Consider the following 25,382-nt stretch of genomic DNA (forward strand, 5'->3'; position numbering starts at 1 on the left):
ACACTTTAAGATTTGATTTAGATGCAAACACACAGACACTTCTGGGAAGGCTGGCACAGGTTCTCCAGCTGTGCCGCCTTTCTGCCCAGACTATAAGGTAGTACCAACTGCCACCAACCACTAATATCAGCTACTATAAGGCCCTTCCTAAAGGGTGACCAATTTTACTGTGCAATATTATTATCCAAATAATGTGTGACTAAGACTTGAAGGCTATTTAGGAGTGGTTGGTACAGTATCATCAGATACATGCAATGCACTCTAAGAGCTTAAATTATCTCTACTTAAGACAGCCATAGTTAAAAGTTTTACAATTATTTAATAATACATAATAAAAACACAAGACAAATCTCCTCAATTCAACACAGTGCTAATCAAGAGTTCAGACACAGAAACTTTAAAACAATACTATAGGATAGTCTGACATAAATATAGCAAACAGCTAGTCTAATCTTACTATTTTCTATCTATTTCTAAGAGAAGTACTAAGTTTTAAATAAACTTACATACATATAGAGCAAAGGCAGAGTGCTGGTGAGTAGATGTGTTCAGGTTCAGACATAATCCAAAATGCTTAATTCTCTCTCTCTCTCTCTCTCTCTCTCTCTCTGAGAAAGTCTTAAATTGATAACACAGTACTGCTGAGTCATTTCACATTACATCATTCTTGACACTTCTCTGGTTCCCAGGCTAACAGAAACTCAAAATTTACATTTCTTTTTTAGTCTTGCACCTGGCCAGGAAACCACAGCAATTAAGATACATTTTACATGTAAAATCTAGTAATGAACTCTGTTTTAATAACAATAGAAAGAATTTGCTAGCCCAGACATCCTGACTCCAAGCTTTGAGATCAAGCACAATTGTAATTCTTTACTTAACAGTTTTCTTCCAGCAGAGTACACTGTTGTTACATTTTTGAAGTTCAGCATTTAACAGTTTTCTTACATTTAGTTTTCTTATATTTGAGAGAACAAGTCTGTGGATTATATTAATATTTATAATGACATAGAATTATCTACAAAATTCTATCTAGCTAGGCTGGCAGCCTTCACAGTGGCCCATTGCCACAGATAGCAAAACACCCTCTACCTCCTATGCAGAAAAGGGGCAAAGGTCACACAAATTACAGCTAGCATAGGAGAGAAGGCAAAAGGGGATAGGTGGTGAGATGAGGTAGAAAAAAGAGGGAACGGTTTTACAAAAATCTATTGAACTTCACGTGACCAAGCTGAGTTGGTAAAACCAAAATATTTTTTTTATTTACTACCTGCAACTCCATGGTTTAGAGCATAATAAGTGACTATCTGACAGGCTTGTGACATTAACATGTGCTACAACATTACTTTATTTGACTAATGCATTGATAAATTAACTTACTGACAGGAATGAAATTAAATCCAGGAAAATTTAGTTGCAGATAAAATATTGGTCAGGTTGGAAGAAGGTAACTTAATATGAAAGGCTCTAGATAAGAATTAGAAAATAGCAACTAGTCAGACTGAACCAAATAAATCTATCTGGCATTTGTAGAATTCCCATTTTAATTAACAAACAGATTGATACATAAACTTAAATGACACAATTAGTAAGCAACTTGTCAACAAAATGAAATGTTATTGAATAAGAAGACACAGTAAATGATTTAGATATATTGTAAACAGATTAAAATGGAATACAGTTTAGCAAAATTATAGCCACAGCAACCAAGAGAGTCAGTACTCACAGACTAGATAAAAGTTGTCATTACTTCTGGATTGCCCAAAGGGGGTCTGAAAAATTAAATGCAGATGTGCATACTGCTACTGCTTGGTGGTGCCTTGTTAAAATAAAAGTCTGATTAATGCACTGAACTTTGCAGACTATTAACCTTTTCAGCACTATATATTAAATTTGCGCAGTTACTCATAAAATAACTTGTCTATGCAACAGACGACACATACAATACTGTACAATTTACAGCTTTTAATGTCTCAGATGAAGCTTTTCAGACAGCACGGATGACGTTCTCCAGTATACAGATCTAACAAGAAATCAGATCTAACACCATTCATTTTTACTGTCCTTATATACACTTTTTCCTGGTGCAATTCGGATCCTGTCCATGAGAACAGTTTGTTATTGCTAATACCTTTGAAAATCTGAAGTAATGCAGTCTGTTTTTAAGCTACTTTGTGTTGTGTTTCCAGGTGAATTATGTGACAATCTAGGAAGTCATCCTTATCTCCAACCCGGTAGGGAGTTGTTCATTTTTAGCACCTGGGTCTCAGGAATTAAGAAGTTATTCTTAGCATTTCTCCTTGAAGTTGTTTCAAACACTGTACATTCGTGTTACAGCTGTATGCCTTTTTACTTGCTTTTTAGCTAAGAGCAGTTTAACCCTTTAATGTATATATGCTAGCAAACAGAAATGTACATGCATCTAAGTGACTGTACTTTAAAAAGAAGTGTACATGCATCTAACTGACTATATTTTCTTACATATATTCTAGTAAACAAAAGTATACATGCACTGTCATTAATGTCTATATATCTATATATATATATATATATATATATATATATATATATATATATATATATATATATATATATATATATATATATATCAAACAGGGTCATTACTCATGGAATGCCCAAATGTGTTCAGTACTTGTGGACTGACTGCTCATATTATGGTGTAGAATTATTAGCTTTGTATCATTCCAACTTGGAATTTCCTACCTACTCTTAATTTTAATAATCCAATCAAAATATGACAGAAGAACCATATGCAGGGAGCATCCTGGAAAAAGTCCCAAGGACTTCTTGTCACATTTAGTCCATATGAAGAGCTGACATATGGGCTTCATACTTAGATGTGTCATGTGATTTTTCTGTAGATATGTTTATGCCTTTGATGACATATTTTAGAAGTTTCAGAAAAGATAGATCAGTTCTGGTAACTAAAACTACAAGTAAAATATTGGCTTGAGTTGCTTTACAAAATTAAGTGACTCTACTTTCATACGCTTATCCATTGAAAAATTGGTAATTATTCTGTATCCATAATTAGTCTCTTGTCTGCAGGTTTCTTTGGTTAGAAGTGGTACCGTTCATAAACTGAGCGATGATATCTTTAGAAAAACATGCATAAACCTAAAATGAACTCTGTCTGAAATGTATTCTAGACTTCTCAGTACTTTAAGGCCTAGACTCTTATAAGGCCTAGATTCTTGCAGAATCGTTCACATTATCCAACTGTATTACATTTTACACTCTAAGTTGATACTTCTATACCTCTTGACATTAACATGACAAGAGGAATAGTGGTGTGCAGCATAAGTTATAAAGTATTTGCTAAAGTTTAATAACAATGTAACAAACAAAAACAATCACACACAATGCCACCAAGTTGTATTTTAATCAAGTTTAAGCGCTTTCATTCTAAAACGTACAGAACTTCTTCAGAAACGGTTGTAAAGCTGGTTTACTACATTTGAAAGGCCTCAAGAAAGCCAAACTGAGTTCTTAAAGAGAATTCTTAAGAGACATACCACAAACAAGGACAAAAAGCATGCATAAATACAATAGCTAAAAATATATTCAAATAGCAGCCTTTCAATATGAAATTGTAAAAGCCATACTAGGTTTAGTAAAACTTGTTATTAAAAAGTTTACTTGAGTAAAAATACCAATTAAATTTAACAAGTATGTATACTGCATCCAGAATAGAAAATCAAGTAATAGAACTTACCTTTTAGAATGCATTTAATGCTAACAAAATCATTAATACCCGGGACAACTGTTGCATTAAGTAAGAGCTGCCAAAAAAAGCTTACATTGTCCTAATTGAAGTTCCCAGTCTCCTCCCCTAATAGGCACTGGGACTTTTTCCAAAATTGTAAAAACAAATTCCCCAAAATCTTTGCATACTCTGAAATGCTTAAAAAGACCATTTGTAGATTGTGCTTTTTCCATAGCATATAAATGTTGATAGATCTGGGCCATTGCCCAGAATGATACCGCAGTACAAGGACAAAATGATTGACTTCAACAATTGGCTAAGCTTCTGGTGTCATTCTAAGGGGATCCAGTATCTGTCTGCATGGGACGACATGGTCAACAGATCACGATGCTTTGCCAGAGATGGCCTGCACCTGTCACCCCTGGGTTTTCGGCCCCTATAGTATCTTTTTTAGGCAAGGTTCAAATGACAAATTCACCACCATAACAGGAACAGGCAAGCAAAAACTGAGGATAATGCTACTCAATGCTAGAAGTCTAAATCTCAAAATGCACTCACTCGAGGCACTCCTTAAAATGGAGAACATCGATATCTGTGCAGTGACTGAGACCTGGTTCAAGGCTCCAGAGAGCACCCCTGCACTACCAGGCTATAACTCATACCACACTTTTCGGCCATGTAACCTGGACCAGAACACCAAAGGCGGAGGTATATCCATATTAATTAAGGATATCCTCACCTCCAGGCTAGTTGCTCAGTATAATGCATCTGAGCTTATCCAAGTGCAACTAACTCTGGACAAAACTGCAATCCAAATTGTAGCTTGCTACAGATCCCCCACCATGCCCCAGGATTCCCACTCCTCTTTTCTTGATGTACTGGAAAATATTAGGGTACAACCAAACACCCTAATAATGGGAAATTTCAACTACCCCACCATTAACTGGGAAAACTACTCATGTACCAACTCCTTTGCTTAATGCTTTCTGGAATTCATAAATTGCAATGCCCTGGATCAACTTATCGACACCCCCACCAGGGGCAACAATATCCTAGACCTAGTCATTATCAACATGAGTGACAGGTGTTCCACACCTGAAGTCAACTCCTCGTTGATCCGATCCGACCATAAGTTAATCACCCTAGATATCCACATCCCGCCCCCACCTCCTATTAAGAAAACCATGGGAAAATATTTCTCCAAAGCCAACTTCATGCTTTTTAAGACAGAAGTGGCGAACTTCATGACACCCACGCAGATGGACAATACAGTTACAACTGCTGAATCCTACACAAATGCATTCTATAAGCACTTACACAAGTGCATGGATCATGCTATCCCAAACAGAATCAAAACACTATCCTCCAAAAAAAGGAAGCCAATCTGTTGGTCCCCTGTCATAAACAAATTGTACAACAGAAGGAAGAAACTGTTGCAAAAGAGAGTAAAATCCCATGAATGGAGAAGCTCCCTAGTCAGCCTCAGTAAGAAGCTGAGATCCCTTATAAGATCCTCCAAAGCTAGCTACAAAAACAAAATTGTCACTGATTCTAAGGACAACCACAAAGCATTCTATATCTATGTCAAGAATATCAATGGCAGCACCCAGATTTACTCTGAGTTACAGCACAATGGCATGAAAATTACACAACCAACTGATATTGCCAACATCCTGGCAGATAGGTTCAGTGCTAACTTTACCTCCCTCTCACCCCCTAAAGGGCCCATATCTATACAGGAAGAATACAGAGTCCCTGTAATCACAACTTTGCAGGTAAAAGCTGCACTCTCTAAAGCCAAAAACACAGCATCCACGGGACCGGAAAAAATCCCAGGCTGCATTTTACACAAACTTCAGAACGAACTGGCTCCCCACCTAAGCACCATGGTCAATCATAGCCTCACATCAGGCTTTGTGCCCACTAAATGGCACACAGCAACAGTTACCCACTCCAAAAAGGGGGAGCCACCACTGATCCCGAGAACTATCGCCCTATTAGCCTGATGAGCCTGGTCTGGAAGGCCATGGAACATATCATCATGGAACTCATAAACAAAGACATTGGTAACCTCCAAACTGTGGACCCCATCCAGTTTGGGTTTGTGAAAGACAGATCATGCCTCCTGAACCTGATTGACATCTTTGAGGCAGTCACCAAAGCCATAGACGAGGGTAAGGTGGTTCACACAGCCTATCTTGACCTCACCAAGGTTTTCGACACCATCCCTCATTCTGGAATTATAGCTAAACTCACTAAACTAGGTATAAATCCCTACATCACAAGATGGGTTGCCAACTGGCTCATGACAGAACCCACACTGTAAAAGTTGCAGACTCCAAATCTGACTTCAAACCAGTGACAAGTGGAGTACCACAGGGTACAGTTCTGGGACCTCTCCTGTTTGGTATCTACTTCTCTAAAGTACAGGCTAACATAGAAGGCCTCTGGCTAATGATGTTTGCAGATGACTGCAAACTAGGAGCCATAGTCGAGTCCCCAAATTATGTGGACATCCTACAGAAGGGCCTCAATGAGACAGATGCCTGATGTCAGAGCCATGGCCTCAAGCTCAGTGCCAAAAAGTGCATTGTCATCCCCATTGGTAAAAACTCTGTACCCATGAACTACCACATAGGCAGCAGTCTACTTAACACCAAATGTGTGATAAGTGACCTTGGGACCCAGGTGGACAGTAGTCTCTCCTTTGATAATCACATCATCACAGTAGTCAAGAAGTCCTATGTGGTACACCTCATCACAAAAGGGTTCTCATCCAGGAAAAAAGAGGTCATTGTTCCCCTTTACTCAACACTCATTAAACCCATTATAGAGTACAACACCCCTTTTGGAATGTACCTCACTAGACATCTACAGCAGCTGGAAAGACCACAGAAGTACCTCACAAAGAGGATTACTGGCCTCAAACAGATGCCCTACACTGACCATCTCAAAAAACTCCAGCTTATTGCCTACTCCGAGGTGATCTCTGCCTAACATATAAAGCTATGTCAAACCCAGAGCTGTTGGACATGCTACACCTAAAGAAATCCCAATCCCTCCAAGCTACATGCTCTAGGGACCTAAACCTTGTCACCACAATAAACAGGACATGCTGGAGGGATAGATTCCTGTCCCAGAGACTTCCCATTCTCTAGAACAAGCTACCCGTCTATGTCAAGCAAAGTTCCTCATTAGCACTCTTCAAGAAAAATCTTGATGAGTGGATGGGAAATAGGAAATACACCCCAGGGATCACTTCTATGGCTCTGCTCGACAGTGGCACAGGCAAATAATTCTCTTGGGTGGCATAAACCAGGGAACCTTATTGGCTAGGCTTACTTGCGCCTTTGGGCCCATAGCCTAGTACCTACCTATGAACCTATGAACCTATGATAAACTACATCTTATATTGCGTCTGCTAATCCTGCCTAACATTTTATGTATGCAAAACCATTGGCCCTCTTAAAACCAGAATCTAATAGAATGGATGCAGTATACATATTTGTTTAATTTATTTGTTATTTTTACTCAAGTAAACTTTTTAATAACAATTTTTACTAAACCTGGTATGGTTTTTACAATTTCATATTGAAAGGCTGCTATTTCAGTGTATATTTAGCTACTGTATTTATGCATGCTTTTTGTCCTTTCTTGTGGTATATCTCTTTAAGAACTCAGTTTGGCTCCCTTGAGGCCTTTTAAATGAAGTAAACCAGCTTTAAAATTGTTTCTGAAGAAGATCTGTATGTTTTAGAACAAAAGCACTTAAACTAAATTGAAATACATCTTGGTGGCATTCTGTGTGGCAATTTTTGTTTTTTACATAGTTATTTAATACGCTGTTTTGTGGAAGTTGTTTTTTAAATTTAATAACAAGAAATCTTTATGGCATACTTCTTCATGTATTTACAAATTGCGCTAAGTAATATGACTTTCTAAAAGATTCAATAATTGATACCTTGTATATTATATTAACTGTGGTTACCTAGCCACTAGGGGTCACCATGGTTTAAAATAAATTATGTTACCAACAGAGGAACCACATGCTTTGTTAACCACATGTACTTTTTAACCTACACAAACATATTTCTAAGAAAAAAAAAACACTATAAGACTTCTAAGGATAGACTTTGCATTCTATTTTTTTTTTTCTTTTTTTTTTTTTGCTGAGAGTGTGGTCATACAGAGCCTCCATTTCTCCATATTATCCTATAAAAATAATTTTGAAAAATACATTTTAATTTAAGCATAAGCAAACTCATCCTATGCTTCTATAGACTGATCAGAACTCAGCTTTACGGCATTGCAACACGTTAGAATTTCAAGTGAAATCCTACATGTTAAATAATGAATTATAGTTTATTGCATTATCAAGCAATAAGCATAAAGTGACAAGTCAGCAATATTATCCAGCAACAGGTTTCTGATTAGCTGTGTATATGGCTTCTCTCAATAATCAATAGTTCTGAATTAAGTATAAATAAAAAAGGAGTTCTAAATACATGCCCTCAGAGGCCCTTGGTGATCCCTACCACACACTGCACTAAAGAGTACAGTGACCCTAGGTGATCCCTACCACCTACCACACTAAACAGTACAGTGGCCCTAAGTGAGCCCTACCCACCTACCACACTAAACAGTACAGTGGCCCTAAGTGAGCCCTATCACACACCACACTAAACAGTACAGTGGCCCTAGGTGATCCAACCACATACCACACTAAAGAGTACAGTGGCCCTAGGAAATCCCTGCCACACACCACACTAAAGAGTACTGTGGCCTTAGGTGATTCCCTACCACATACCACACTAAAGTATGAGTAGAGTACAGCAGCTTGGTCCACATCTAAGTAACAGTTTAGCTTCAAACAATCACTTTTTATCTAGTCAGGCTTCAATCCACCTGGGCTTCCTTGGGTCAATCCAAAGAGTAACAGATGATGAGACAGGAAATTACTAAAAAGGGTAAAGGAAATGTTCACCAAATGAAGCTGAATGCCTAGCAGCAAAGGGGAAGTGCCTGAGTCTTTTCTTGAATAAAGAGTAGGTAGCTGCTTAGAATGTATCCTCAAGTAGCATGTCCCACCCTTTGCATGATCAGACAGTGAAGGATCCATCACTGGAGGCCTTATAATCATAGCACATGCTGATCAGAAGCAGGGCTATGATGGCAGCCACTGTCCTAGTATAAACAGGAATGACAGGTAGACAACCATCTCATTAATAGATGTATGGCATAGGAAGGGAAAAAAACAAAGAAATAATCAGATCATAATGACAACAGATAATAAGTAGATTTCCTTCTCTTAGAACAGTAAGCTGCATTAGTAGATTTGAAAATTCAATGCAGGAAGACTAGCCCTAAAGATGCAGACATGAAGATTAATCATGAACGTTTAAACAGTGTAGTACGAACTGCTTCCAGAATAACTGGTAAGAATGCAAGGTGCAGACTATATACATGAAGTGACAGCAAACTTTAGATATCTTGCCTCACAAACATGACCCTTTTCTCCATAAACCATTCAGTTGTGAACATGCTATAATCAATGTGAAAAGTATATGTGTTCTACAGGTACACTAGCTAAAAACATCAAATGAGGAATTCCTATATGTCACCAACATTAAATGCATCAGCTGTTAAGAAAGCATTTTATTACTGTGCTCTGTACTATGGTAGGATGATAAGGTAAAGCAACAAATGTTTGACCTTTATTCTTTGACCTTGCACAGCTCCCTGTCCACTGCAAGAAATTTCAGCTGTTATGAATTATGATGACTCCAGTGTTACAGTGTCCTGGGTTGCAGAGGATCCCTCACTAGTATACAAAGTGATAGCACAAGGCACTGATGGTGACATTGTGACTTGTGAAACTACGGCTTCATCTTGCATCTTGCCGAATCTGCAATGTGGAGTCAATTATACCATCACAGTGATAGCAACAGAAGAAGGTTTAAACAGCACCGGGAACCCCACTGTCACTGTGACAACAGGTACTGTTATAAAACTCCATTGTTCTACAGAAATCATTGTTTGAGACTACCTTCACAGAAATGTATCCCATTAATGTCATGTTTTTAAGCTTTGCAAGCTTTTAGCTAGAGAAGGCTAACATTCAGGTGAATGACAGAGCTTTGACAGTCTAGAAGAAAAAAGAAAAACAAAATGGTCTAGTATCAGTTTCTGAATTTCACCTATATGTAAATCAAAGTTTATACACAGCTCAACAAATGTCAGTGAGAAGAGGAAATTAATGTCTGTTTTCGTTGGAGGCAAAGCAATCCACATCAGTTAGATAGGGAAGGGCCAAAGTTGTCAGTCAGAAGAGATGGGGTTGGGGGTTTATTAGTACATTTAAAGCAACAGAGAATGAAAAAAAAAGAATGAGAGTTAAAGTAGTTAGAAAGGAGAGGCTGCGAGGAATCAGTGGCATGTGACCAATCTGACTATGCAAGACCAAACTTATTTTATTATTTACTACATGCAACCTCTGGCTTAAACAACTAACAGGTTTATCATATTAACATTTGCGGAAACAACTTTGATTGATACACAATATTAGGGTCCAACCTAACACTCTCTTATTAGGTGACTTCAACTACCCCTCCATAAACTGGGTAAACTACTCATGTACCAATACACTTGCCCAACGTTTCCTGGAGTTCATTAATTCCAATGCCCTGGACCAGCTCGTTCTTACCCCCACTAGAGGTGGCAGCATCCTTGACCTGGTCATTACTAACATGGGCGACCATTGCTCTACACCAATACTCAGCTCTTACCTGGTTAGATCCTACCACAAACTAATCACCTTGGAAATCCACATCCCTCCCGCCCCACCCCCACCCCCAGCAAAGTTAACCACAATGAAAAACTTCTCCAACGCTAACTTTGGGATCCCAAAAATAGAGGTGGCTAACTTCACAGTGCCCATGCAAATGGGGAATAGTTGCATGACTGCAGAATCATACACCAATGCACTGTACAAACATGTACACAAATGCATGGATCTCACCAGACCCAAAAGAACCAAGACACTCACCTCCAAAAAAAGGAAGCCAATTTGGTGGTCCCCTGCCATAAACAAATTCTACAACAGAAGGAGGAAACTGATGCAGAATAAGGTGAAATCCCAAGACTGGAAAAATTCCTTTATCTGCCTCAACAAAAAGTTGAGATCCCTCATCAAATCCTCTAAAGCTACGTATGAAAACAGAACTGCAGAAGATAGTACAGACAACCACAAGGCCTTCCATAGTTATGTAAAGAATCTCCATGGCAATACCCAGATTTGGTCTGAGCTACTGCACAATGGTACCTCCTATACCGAGCCAACAGATATTGCCAGTATACTGGCTGACAGATTCAGTGCCAACTTTACCCCCTCTCCTCCCCCAAAGGACCAATCACAATACCAGTAGATTGCCAGGCACCCAGTAGTACTGCTGTACAGGTTAAAATAGCACTGTCCAAGACCAAGAATACAGCTTCTATGGGACCTGACAATATCCCTGGTTGTGTTCTACATGAACTACAGAGTGAACGGGTACCTCACCTGTGTGCTCTGTTCAATCGCAGCCTCACCTCAGGCGTTGTCCCTGCTGAATGGTGCACTGCTTCAGCTATCCCTCTCCACAAAGGAGGACTGAATACAGACCCTGGGAACTATCGCCCTATTAGCCTGAAGAGTCTGATATGCAAAGCTATGGAACGCATCATTATAGACCTAATAAACAAGGATATAGGGAATCTCCAAACTCTGGATCCCACACAGTTTGGTTTTGTGTAGGGTAGATCATGCCTGCTCAACTTGGTTGACTTCTTTGAGTCAGTCATCAGAGCTGTGGATGAAGGTAAGGTGGCTCATACAGCCTACGTTGATCTGGCTGAGGCTTTTGATACCAATCCCCACTCAAGAATCATAGAAAATCTCACTAAGCTTGGCCCTATATCACTAGGTGGGTTGCAAACTGGCTCACAGGTAGAACCCACAGTGTGAAAGTAGCTGACTTCAAGTCAGACTGCCAATTAGTCACGAGTGGAGTCCCACAGGGTCCAGTCCTGGGTCCTCTCCTGTTTGGTATCTACTTCTCTGAAGTCCAGGCCAACATGAAGGGACTCTGGCTGACAAAGTAAGCAGATGATTGCAAGTTGAGAGCTATTATTAACTCCCCAAGTGATGTTGGCATCCTACTGAATGCCCTCACTGTCACCATCGACTGGTGTCAGAACCATGGTCTTGAGCTCAATACCAAAAAATGTGTCATCATCCCCAGGTTCCCATGAATTACCACATTGATGGTAGTCCACTGAACACAGAAGATGTTGTTGACAGCAACCTCTCTTTTGATCACCACATTGCCACTGTGGTCAGAAAGTCCTTCTATGTGGCACATCTCATTACTAAGGGTTTTGCATTCAGGAAGAAAGAGGTCATTGTCTCCCTCTACTCTTCCCTCATAAGGCCAGTCATAAAGTACAATGCCCCATTTGGCCTGTACCTCACTAGACACCTGCAACAACTGGAGAGGCTGCAAAAGTACCTCACAAAGAGGATCCTAGGCCTTAAACACTTGTCCTGTATGGGCAGACTCAAAAAAACTCCAACTATTCTCTGTCTGATATCGTCTACTTAGAGGCAATCTCTGCTTGACTTACAAAGTCATGTCTGATCCGGCTCTGTTAGAAATGCTACATCTAAAGAAATCCCAATCCCTCTGCACCACATGCTCCAGAGACCACAACCTCATTACCAAAATTAGCAGAACATGCTGGAGGGACAGGTTCATAACCTAGAGACTGCCCATGCTATGGAACAGACTTCCCATACATGTCAAGCAGAGCACCTCGCTGACCCTCTTCAAGAGAAATCTTGATGAGTGGATAGAAAACAGAAAATTCACCCTGGGGATAACACCAGTGGCTCTACTCAACAGAGGCACTGGGAACTAAGGTCAGGTGGCACTATGCCAGGGTAATCCTATGGCTAGGCCTGTAAAGGCTCCAGATGTAGCATTTCTAACAGAGCTGGCTCAGATATGGCTTTGTAAGTCAAGCAGAGATCACCTCTAAATAGGCGATATGCGACAGAGAATAGCTGGAATCTTTTGAGACTGTCCGTGTAGGACATGTGTTTAATGCCTAGGATCCTCTTCATGAGGAAGTTCTGTGGCCTCTTCAGCTATTGCAGATGTCTAGTGAGGTACACGCCAAATGGAGCATTATACTCTATGATTGGTCTAATGAGGGAGGAGTAGAGAGAGATGATGACCTCTTTCTTCCTGGATGCAAAACCCTTGGTAATGAGATGTGCCACATAGAAGGACTTTCTGACCACAGTGGCAATGTGGTGGTTGAAGGAGAGGTTGCTGTCAACCTGCGTCCCCAGATCTCTTATAACACCTTCAGTGTTCAGAGGGCTCCCATCGATGTGGTAGCTAGTGGGAACTGAGTTTTTACCAAAGGGGATGATGATGCATTTTTTGGCATTAAGCTTAAGGCCATGGTTTCGATACCAGTCATTGGTCTCAGTGAGGCCTTTCTGTAGAGTGTCTGCATCACATGGGGAGTTAATAATGGCTCCCAGCTTGCAGTCATCTGCAAACTTGGTCAGCCAGAGTCCCTTTGTGTTGGCCTGGACCTCTGAAAAGTAGATGTTGAACAGGAGAGGACCCAGGACTGATCCCTGTGGGACTCCACTCGTGACTGGTCGGCAGTCTGACTTGGAGTTTGCTACTTTCGCACTGTGTGCATATATGTGAGCCAGTTTGCAAGCCCCCTTGCACCCCCCCCCACACCCACTGTAAATTAAATATAGCAAATCCAAGATCGCACTACAGTGGGAAAAAGTTAATTTCCTAACCCCACTGTATCAAGCCCCCCCTGCAGAAATGTAGTAAAAAGTGTGTTTTATAGTTTGGTGTTGTTATATGTGGAGGGGGTGTTATTTTCATGTGTTTTGTAGTGTTAGATGTTATGAAATTTGATGTTATGGGTTTTAGATGTTCTGGTCTCAATGTTATGAAATTGGATGTTATGTGGTTTAGATGTTTTGAAGGGGACCCGTATAATTTATAACATATGAGATGGGAACAAACTTTCTGCTAAACTGAACCTTCACATTAACCTACAAAAATATATTCTTAAGAACTGTGTACATTTTATACTAGACATGGTTCGATACTGAACTGTAAATGAAGAGTAACTGTAGTCATGATATAGTCATAAAATATTAAACTGGTAGCTCAGAATGGGCGTCAAGCAGGCATAAACCAAAATCAAATGTAAATCTTTCCAGATGTAAGTCTATTCAAACCAAATAATGTAACAAAATTGGTTGTTCAAATGATGAATAACTCATCTCTTCAGACCATGTATAAATCCAGAATTTCAAAAAATGAAATAGAAGTTTATTAACAAACAGGTAAGCGCTTTCGCTAAAGTAGCTTTATCAAACCATTAAAAGCACAATGAATGAAGAACACCTTATATATGATCAAGGCATCATTAAAAATGACATCATAATAAATTAGCATACAAAATTGAAATGAAGCAATTTAAAATGCTTAATTATTATTAACAACATAATTTATTGCATGAAAACCAATAAAACAAATAAAAGAAACAAAAATAAAATAAAATAAAAATGTATATATTAATTAATATGTGTGGAGAATGTATAGATAAATATATAAATATATAAACAAAAAATACTATATTAATTTGTAATGGAATCTCCTATTTCTAAGTATTGGTTTTAGAGGTACTTTGTCATTGAGTCCTGGAGGAATATGAGCTTGCAATCTAATGATCCAATTAACTTCTTTCCTTTCAGTGTAGTTCATGATATTACCTCCTCTTATAGTAGGAGTATTAACATAAATAACTAAAAATTTAAAAGTGTGTGTAGAATCTGTATCTAAAACATGTTTAGAAAGTGCATTAGTAGTAGAATGAACACGAATTTGATACAGGTGTTCTCTCACCCTGTCCCTAAGCCTTCTATCGGTTTTACCAACATAGAAGGCGGGACAGGATGTACAGAAAGCTAAATAAACAACATGTTCAGTATTGCAGGTAGCACTGACATTAGAAGTAAAAAATCTGGAAGTACATGGATATATAAACATGTTTGAAGGACATATATATGTACAAAAGTTACAGTTTACAGTTATTACAAGAAATTGTGCCCAAATAATCTCTGTTTTCATTGCGATTACTCATGTTACTGCAGCATAATAACCTACGTAAATTCTTTTTATTTTTAAATAAAAATTGTGGATGTTCACCTACTATTTTCTTAATATTGGGATCCACTGTAAGGACATTCCAATGTTTACTTAAAATCTTCCTAATTTCCTGAAAATCATCTGTGTAATATAGAGATATTTTCTGTAACAACATATTGTTTTGTATATTATTAGTATCAACATTGTAAATTTCCATCCCTTGTTCAGAAAAATAGGGACAGGCTTTATCCATTGTTAAATTCTCTATACATTGAAAACCTACATTGACTTCTTTTACTCCAATAAAATAATGAAAAGGACAAGCCTAGCTAGTTCAGCATTTCATTCGCCGTAATATGCCGATTAATAAGTGATCAGCTTATTACAGTTTGATCTACGGCCCCTCCCGTCATGTATTTAAAAAAAAAAAAAAAAAAAGATGTTTCTTCCACAGTCACACCAACCAGGTGGTCAGATGCACAACATGCCCCACCCCCCACTCCAGCCATTCAGATCCTGTTTCTGTCTCCCTGCCCCCAACTCTTCTTCAACCCCTTCCTGCAGGGAGCATAGGGTTACCACCTGTTCCACTTTGTGAGGGACAGTCCCTTTCTGCGCAGTTGTGTCCTTACCAAAAATATTAAAAATGGCAAATGTCCTGCGATTGTAGAACATAATTATGTACCATATTTTATGTAATAGTTGCATAAAATAGTTATTTCTGTATCTAAAATACCTAAATGTTACAAGAAACAGAATAAGCAACTAAACTGCTACAAGAATAAGCTTTCATTTAGGCATAAAAGTAAAGTTCTATCCTTTGTACTGACCGTGGGTATGTGTCAGCCTGTAAAATCTGATGTGTGTCCTGAAAATGTCCCACTTTGGCCATTTGAAAAGGTGGCAACCCTAAGGGAGCACTAAAATGCTCAGATTTTAGTTAAAAATATTTTGTTTTTCTTATGAACTGTAGTAAGCAGCGTGCTACAGTTTAACAAACAGTTATTACAGTCTAGACAGCACATGGCATGCTACAGCATACAGGTTTGACCACAAATGTAATGCCAGCCTTTGGCTTTTAACAGACAGCATTGCATTAAAGAAATATTCATTAGCAACTTTACTTTTAAATTTTGCAGACAGAGACCTAGTACCATTCATCACAATTTATTAACTGATCATATTATTTGTTCCAACAATACGCATTAGCTGCCCAAACTTGGCTTAACTGTACTTTCTTAAAATACAGACCTACCAATGAACTGGAACTACCACCAATGAAAGGCAGTGGATCATTCAACTTCAAAACTGCCATGAGCAATTACCATTCAGGATTTTGAATGACATGACCTCCATAATGCACAGCAAATAGTCCAATCCTGTTACCTGCTCCGATCGGTATGCTTTTACTTCTGATGTTCTGCCCTACTCTATCTTAAAACTTTCAAGCGAAAGTTCAGTCCATGCCAATTCATTAGCCCCAATCCCTCAAGTGATCAGAATTTTTTAATTCGGCAAAAGAGGTGCAGAAAGGGCTTTATTATCTGGGATAACAGCAGAATAACAATGAATAGAGATGTTAATTACTTTAAATCCTAGTGCTTTAAAGGTGTGACATATTATTTTTATCACTTACAATGGACACAGCTTTTATAATAACAGAAAATGCCCCAGGAAAGAAAAAAAAAATATGTGCTTGGCTGCCACGCCCATTAGAAATTAAACTTCTGTCATGAAATGCAGAAAGGAACACACACATAGACACATACACACTGTTTTCCAAACATACCTTTCAACCTCTTAAAGCAAGAAATCTGAACAAAGCCATAATAAAAATGGGACAAACACTCAGAAATAGTGCCAATTTTTAAAAAATGCTATTACAAACTTAGCAAGTTGATGGAATAACAGGTTTTCTGTTGCCATGAATTTTCTGAATGATATGAAGTCTGAAACTCAAATGTCTGTCATTATTTTCTAACTTCTATCTTTAATGATTTGTCACTAATTTGTCAGAGAAACACAATTTCATGAAAAACAGACCAAAAATATGAGTCGGAAATCTGGGCATTCTGCAAAATTCTATACAGTTGAGAGGTATGTTTCCAAATAAGTACATTTTCGCAGTTCATTACAGAAGTTTCACTTCTAACGCGCATGGCGGCCACACACATATTTTTTTATGATTAGGTAGCTATTCAACCACTATCATTAGTCAATAGTTCTGAATAAAGTACAAAGTTAAAAGGACTTCCAAATACCTGTCCCCAAAGGTCTGCAGATGATCCACATCACACCAGACAGTACTATGAATGAATCAGCCCCCAAGTGGCACTTTATCAATAATCAGACTTGTTTTATGTGTTCAAGTCAAGCCCACTTGAACTGCCTCCATATGGTAACAGGCAGGGAAGCAGGAAAGTGATACTAAGTTAATCAAAGGAAATGGTAGCCACAGCAAGTAGAATGTCTACCAGAAAGGCTAAAGGGTTTGAATCTGCATTTGAACAATCATTAGGTTGCTGCTTAGGATATATCCTCAGGTAATGAGTCCCAACATTTAGGTTATCAGACACTGAAGGTTCTATCAGCAGTGCCTTGTAATCATAACATCTGCTGATCAGAAATAGAGCTGTATTGGCAACCACTGTTCTGCTAAAAATATGAACGGTAGGTGGTCAGTCATCTAAATAATATATCCAGTAGTATTACTGGGATGAATGGCAAGTGGTCAGTCATCTAAATATTATATTCGGTAGTATTACTGGGCAGGGTAAAGAGGTAGGGGAAATAACCAGATCATAAATGATAGCAGATAATAATTAGATAATTTCTTCTTGGACAAATATACTGCTCCAGTAGCTTTGAACATTCTCTGCAGGAGAATAATCCTGAAGATACAAGGCCTGAGGATGTATTTTGAAAGATTAAACTGTGTAGTAAGATCTAAATGCCAAAATAACTGGGTGTGAAAGCAAGAAATAGACCTTCCACATGAAGGTAAAGTAGACTATAGAAATTAAACGATTTTTTTTTTCTTTTTTCAATAAACCATTCTGTGCTGAACATATACTAATCAATGTTAAATATATCCATTCTTCAGGAACAGAAACTAAAAATGTCAGATGAGGAAACCCTATATCATCAACATTATATGCCAGCTGTCAAAAAATATGAAATGCGTTAACTGTTAAAGTATTTGCATTTGCTTTGCTTTCTACTATGGACATTGATTAGATAAATTCAGACAACTGACCTTCACTCTATGTTCTACAGCTCCCTGTCCACTGCAACAGATTTCAGCTGTTATGAATTATGATGACTCCAGTGCTACAGTGTCCTGGGTTGCAGAGGATGCCTCACTAGTATACAAAGTGATTGCACAAGGCACTGATGGTGACATAAAGACTTGTGAAACTACAACTTCATCTTGCATCTTGCAGAATCTGCACTGTGGAGATAATTATACCATCACAGCGACAGCAACAGAAGAAGGTTTAAACAGTACCGGGAACCCCACTGTCACTGTGACAACAGGTATTGCTATAAAAATACCATTGCCTTATACAAATTGTGTGAGACTACTCTGGCTAAATGTTGCATCAAATTAATGTCAAATTATCAAACACTGTGAACTTTTACATGGAGACGTTTAACACTCATCTGAATGACAAAGTTCTAACTTTAGAAGAGATCAATATTATAATTCATTGAATCTCACTGGTGTGCAACTCAGTGTTCACACATGGCTCTACAAATGGCACTGAGATTAGCTTTTCAATGGCCATTTTCTGTGGACAGCATAGTAATCCACAACCCGTGTATTGAAAAGGGGTAAAGGTGAGGATAGGAGGAGTGCAAGCAAATAGTACAATTAAAGTAAAAGGGAAGGCAAAAAAAGAATGAAGGGAGATGAGAGGAAGGAGAAGGACTGACATAACACAAGTCTGTTAACACAAGTGCCGTGTGACAAAGTTGATTGGGAGACAAAATCTAGTTATTATTTACTACCTACAACACTTGTCTTACAGCACACTAAGTAACAGTCGTGACATTATTACTACCCACAACCCTTGTCTTACAGCATACTAAGTAACAATCATGACATTATTACTACCTACAACCCTTGGCTTATTGGACACTAAGTAACAGTCGTGACATTATTACTACCCACAACCCTTGTCTTACAGCATATTAAGTAACAGTCGTGATATTATTACTACCCACAACCCTTGTCTTCAGCATACTAAGTAACAATCACATTATTACTACCTACAATCCTTGGCTTACAACATACTAAGTAACAATCATGACATTATTACTACCTACAACCCTTGACTTACAGAATATTAAGTAACAATCATGGCATTATTTACTACCTACAACCCTTGGCTTATAGCACACTAAGTAACAGTCATGACATTATTACTACCCACAACCCTTGTCTTACAGTATACTGAGTAACAATCATGATATTATTACTACCTACAACCCTTTACTTACAGCATACTAAGTAACAATCACAAACTTATTACTACCTACAACCCTTGGCATACAGCATACTAAGTAACAATCACAACATTATTACTACCTACAACCCTTGACTTACAGCATACTAAGTAACAAGCATGACATTATTACTATCTACAACCCTTGGCTTACAGCATACTAAGTAACAGTCATGACATTATTATTACCTACAACCCTTGACTTACAGCATATTAAGTAACAATCATGACATTATTACTATCTACAACCCTTGGCTTACATCATACTGAGTAACAATCATGACACTATTACTACCTACAACCCTTGACTTACAGCATACTAAATAACAATCACAAAATTATTACTACCTACAACCCTTGGCATACAGCATACTAAGTAACAATCACAACATTATTACTTCCTGCAACCATTGGCTTACAGCATACTAAGTAGCAAGAATGACATTATTACTACCTACAACCATTGGCTTACAGCATACTAAGTAACAAGAATGACATTATTACTATCTACAACCCTTGGCTTACAGCATACTAAGTAACAATCATGACATTATTACTACCTACAACCCTTTCTTGCTTTTCTATGATCTCGGTCAGGAATAGCTAGTACAGTTTGATCAATTGATTATCTATCAGCTGTACCAGCTTTTCTATACACTGACGAAACAATATTTTGTAGTAATTCCTGCATACCTCACCTGTCACAGTGAGCAGCATGCCTCAGTTTCATTCTTAAAACAAGCACATAGAGAAACACATCTACACTGAAGAGCATACATGTTTAAATACACAGAGATCAGGTGCCACAGTGAACAGCATGCCTCAGTTTCATGCTTAAAACAAGCACATAGAGACACACATCTACACTGAAGAGCATGCATGTTTAAATACGTAGAGATCAGATGACACAGTGAACATCATGCAGCAGTTACATTGTTAAAGGATACACATTTAAATACAAACCACCTGTCAAAGTGAACAACATAACATCACAGGATGTTGTCAACAACAATCTGCAGGGTAACCTAGTTGTAGATAAAATACTGATGAGGCTATCAAAAATTAAACTAAATGTAAAAGGACCTGGCTGTGCATAACACAAAGGCAGTTAAGCATATTCATGATACACTTCTGTATTCTGAGATCTGAGCAATTCTATCTGATATTTCTTGATTTGCTTTTTAGACAGCAAACAGATTCATGCAGAAATTTAAATAATGAAGTTAGTAACCTGTTAGCTAAATGGCAATTTATTAAATAAAGCAAGAGCTTTAGATTTTATTTGCACTTACTTGACATTTGTTAATTGGGTTAGTCTGACTGGGCAAGATACCTTTTTTCAGCAGAGATGTGAGGAGAAAAGCTCCATTACAAAAGTTAGCAATACAGTGAGAAATACAAAAATGAAAGGAAAGTGTGTTTAGTCAATATACAAAGCTACTGATAAATACATAATACAAAGAAAAGACATATAAGTAAATCATAGGAACATTTTACACTAATTATGAATGTCATGGATTTAAAACAATTTATGCCATAAAGAAGTCAGCAAGACAGTCCTAGCATTGTTATGCAATAAGAGGACTCAAACCTCAAGAGGAGCCGAGAGAGGAGATTGATTGGGGGGGTAGTTAGTGGTGAAGGAAGTAAGATCAGAAATTTGAGTTACATTGGTAGTTAAGGAAGAAAGATGATGGGGCCTTAGCAGATAAGGGGGAGTCAAGGGGGAAAATGTTCAGGTGGGCTCATTGCAGGAGCAGATCCAAGAGGTATGCAGGAATTCCTTTAATGCTATTTTAAAACTGTGGGTATTGTCAAGTGTGCGTATATGAAGAAGAGGAAGTTTGTTCCAGGCAGAAGTGACTGAGTGGCTGTAAAGTATCTAACTAATGGATTTGTTAGGTTTGGAAATATGCAATAGGAGTTGGTTAGAGGTATGTAGGTCACACTTAGGGATATCGGGGATGATAAGAGTTGTCAGAGATGGACAAACAAGGGGTTTGTGAAGGATAGAGTGTGTCAGGTGGAGCTGTGGCAGGAGGAGTTGGTGTTGGAGTTCAAGCCAGTGAAGTTTTTTTAGGGAAAGGCAGTGGTGTGTTCTATAAGGGAGATTACTGGTGAATCGAGCTGTTTTATTATAGGTGTGTTCAAGCTTGATAGTCAGGTTCTTTTGAAGTTGCGTGAATAATGGGGCAGCATCGAGTAGGGTGGGAAGTAAGTAAGCTTGAGCTAAGGACAGTTTAGATTCTGGAGTTAGGAATTTTTTGTTCCTGTGCAGTAGTCCAAGTTTTTGGTGAATTTTTTTTAATACAGTTATTGATTGGGATGTCAAATTTAAGTTCATAATCTGCATAAACTCAGGGGAGTTTGGTATGTGATTACTACTTTGATAGGGTGTTATTTAGAGAGGGGATGGAGAAGGAGGGTTTGAGATGTTGGAGAGATTTAGGCAGGAAGAGTAGAAGTTTAGTTTTGCTAGGGTTAAGTAGTAACTGATTAGTAGAGAGCCATTTTTCAACTGACGGTAGAGATGTTTGAGTGAGGGTGAGTAGGTAAGGAAGATTGTCAGATGTGGAGATGATAGGTGAGTCATCAGCATATTGAATCAGGGCGGAGTGAGGGCAGGAAAGGTAAAGGTTGTTAGTAAAGATGTTAAATAAGAGGGGCCCGAGGATGGAGCCTTGGGGAACCCCGGTTTGAACAGAGAGGAAAGAGGAGGTAGAAGAGAGCCATTTAACAGTAGCTGATCAGATAGATAACTAGAGAACCAGCTGAGAGAGGAGTTACAGAGGTTAAGGTAGGCTAGCTTGGAGAGAAGGAGTTTATGGGATACAATATCAAAGACTGAATTGCAAGCAGACAGAAAATGCAATCTGGTTAAACAGTAAGCACAACAGAGAGATGTTCAGTACTCACGGAGTGTCTAAAAGAGTGTCGATGTTCAGTACTCATAGAGTGTCTAAAAGAGTGTCGAAGTTCAGTACTCAAAGAGTGTCTAAAAGAGTGTCGATGTTCAGTACTCATAGAGTGTCTAAAAGAGTGTTGATGTTCAGGACTCATAGAGTGTCTAAAAGAGTGTCGATGTTCAGTACTCATAGAGTGTCTAAAAGAGTGTCAGTGTTCAGTACTCATAGAGTGTCTAAAAGAGTGTCGATGTTCAGTACTCATAGAGTGTCTAAAAGAGTGTCGATGTTCAGTACTCATAGAGTGTCTAAAAGAGTGTCGATGTTCAGTACTCATAGAGTGTCTAAAAGAGTGTCAGTGTTCACAGATTGTCAATGAATGATACAGTAATACCAGATTTATATTAGTACCTACACTTAGTTATAACGCACTAATCACAAAATGATATTGCAAGTTTTACGGCCATGAGGTACAGCGTATCCTTGAAAATCCTCAACAACAGACCTGAAATAAACAGCCCAGAAAAATGTTGACATATATGTAGTTTGTTCTTTTTTTTAATTTTTCCATGCCTTTTTGGGTTTCTAATATCATGATGGGAATGAACCCCATTCCGAAGCCAAAGTATGATTAAAGTTCATGAAATTAGTATTGTTTCAGTCTTTGATGTTATTCAAAAGTGTTCTTCACAGAAACACAACATGCCCGGAATTCACTCCTTCCTTCTGTAATTCATATGGAGCTAAACTTTATCAGTAGCATATCTAAACAGGACTGTAAATTCTTTTTTTTAAGAGACCCATTACTCTTACTACCATGAATCTGCTGTTTGTGGTTTGTATCACCTAATGTTCACTGAAAAGATGTACATCCATGACAAAGCTTTTTACAAGACTCAAAGAAGAAATGCTGGTTTCACTTATTATGTTTCCAAATAAAGTATGAGCTTGAGTAACTTTACTAAATGAAGTGCCATTACTGCCACGTGCTCATTCACTGGAAATCTGGTAGTTACTTTGTGACTGAGGAATGATTTGGTTATAACTGCCCTGTTCATAAACTGAGAACTGATCCCATAGAACAGGATAAGCATGCATTGAACTTAGTCTGAAAAACATAATCTAAACTCCTCACTGAGTTAAGGCCTAGACTGCTATGGCTTGATTTACATTATTGGTTTGAATGACATTTTATACTCTATAAGTTCGCATTGCTTGATGTGCAAAGAGGGATAATGATCATTACGTGTTACAGTGGTGAGGAAATCATTCTATGTTGAGCAACTTTTAAACGAAGGTATGGCATCTAAGTCCAAGGGAGTCATTGTTCCACTGTATTCGGCATTCATCAGACCTATCATTGAGTATGTACCTAACCAAGCATATCCAACAACTGGAACGTCCACAGAGGTTCCTCACTAAAAGAGTACAGGGCGTACGTAATATGTGCTATGCAGACTACCTCAAGGCCCCTGTGGTTGTTAGCCTAGTAAACACCTATGAACCTATTTAAGCCAGTATTTTAATGCCGCTTAAATATCAAGTCATAGTGTTTCCCATATTTATACATTTCTCTAAATAATATGAAATGGTAAGAAACTATAGTTACTCTAATGCTTGTATATGATATTAATTGTGGTTATTTATTTTATCTATTTCTGTTTATTTCTATTTGGTAATCAGATAAGTGGGCTCTACTGACCTTTTGCAGCCATGACCCAAGCACCAAAGTGCATACAGCAGCAAATAGAGATCTACATAAATTCCACGTTTCATTAAAGTTGACACAATATGCATTAGTTGACAATATTTACAAGTGTAAAAGAAATGAGATGCACGAAACTCCTCCGTCCCTCGAGAACACCAAAATGAAACTCCAAGTCACCAAAATGTAAAACAAACAAAATTTATTAGGTTTAAGCTTCTCACAAGCTTTTCGTCGGTTACAATACACCAACTTTCTCAGAAGACTCCTTCCATGCAGCCATAAAATTTTCAGTGTCCTGCTGTGTGGCAGTTTTGTTTCTTTTAAATTCATCCTTTACATAACGATCACCCAAAGCTTTCAGGTCAACAGGCAATATTTACAAGTGTATCAACAGATACAGAAATTGCAAGTTTCAGAGAAGTTTGTGTAACATATATTAGCTGACAATGTTTAGAACTGTATCACAAACAGTGTAACCAATGCAGATAACATAAGAACAAACAGAAAAATGTTAAAACTTCACATGTAATAAATCTGTACGGTTGTATAGTTACACAGCTATCATGATTCATCATAGTTTAAATTTCATTATGCTGCAAACAGATTTCATTTTCATGTTGACTCAAATAGTCACCTGAGCCTTCATAGCCACATACACTTTTTTAACCTAGAGAGATAAATTTCAAAGGAAAACACTGTAAGGTTTGAAAGAACGGATTCAATTCTCTAGTACTTTTTATCCTACAAAAATGTATTTCTGAGGACAGTGTGGTCATTCTGAGCAACCATTTTAACCTACAAAAGTATATTGTTAAGAATTTGGAAAGTACTATTATTATTTTGAGACAGCTACGGGACCTCACTGCATTTTTTCTTCTAAAATTTCAAAGCTCAGATAATGAGATTGATGCAGCCGCACATCTTATACAAAGTCTCAATTCCAATAAGCATATGCTTTCTATAGCATAAAAATCTTTCTCCTCCTACCTCTACAAAGGGGAGATTATCTTTGCTGACTACTGGAATAAGCAAGGTGTTATTATATCGCCACAACAGAAAATGTGGTCGATTGAACTTACACATAAATATTCCCCTTTTAAGAAATTTATTTCTACTCAATTTATGATTACAAACAATTTATATATAACTCCTACCCATCTTAATAAATTCAACCCATCTATATCTATCTCATGTCCATGTTGCCCACACCCTCATGCTGACATCATTCACATATTATGGTTTTGTAAGTATGCTCACAACCTATGGTGTTCTCTTAAAATAAGACTAAGTAAAATGGGATACCAA

At 38.0% G+C, this 25,382-nt stretch overlaps 1 protein-coding gene across 1 annotated transcript in view; it reads left to right on the forward strand.

Annotated features, from left to right (window-relative positions):
- LOC122814297 overlaps window positions 1-25,382 on the forward strand; it is a 780,122-nt gene that overhangs the window by 270,342 nt on the left and 484,398 nt on the right. The window contains exons 32-33 of the mRNA XM_044086885.1: window positions 9,463-9,723; window positions 18,235-18,495. Coding sequence (XP_043942820.1) covers window positions 9,463-9,723; window positions 18,235-18,495 — 522 coding nt within the window. The remainder of the gene's footprint in view (window positions 1-9,462; window positions 9,724-18,234; window positions 18,496-25,382) is intronic.

Source organism: Protopterus annectens, chromosome 10.part0 (assembly GCF_019279795.1).
Source record: "Protopterus annectens isolate FY-2018-M chromosome 10.part0, PAN1.0, whole genome shotgun sequence".
NCBI lineage: Eukaryota > Metazoa > Chordata > Ceratodontiformes > Protopteridae > Protopterus > Protopterus annectens.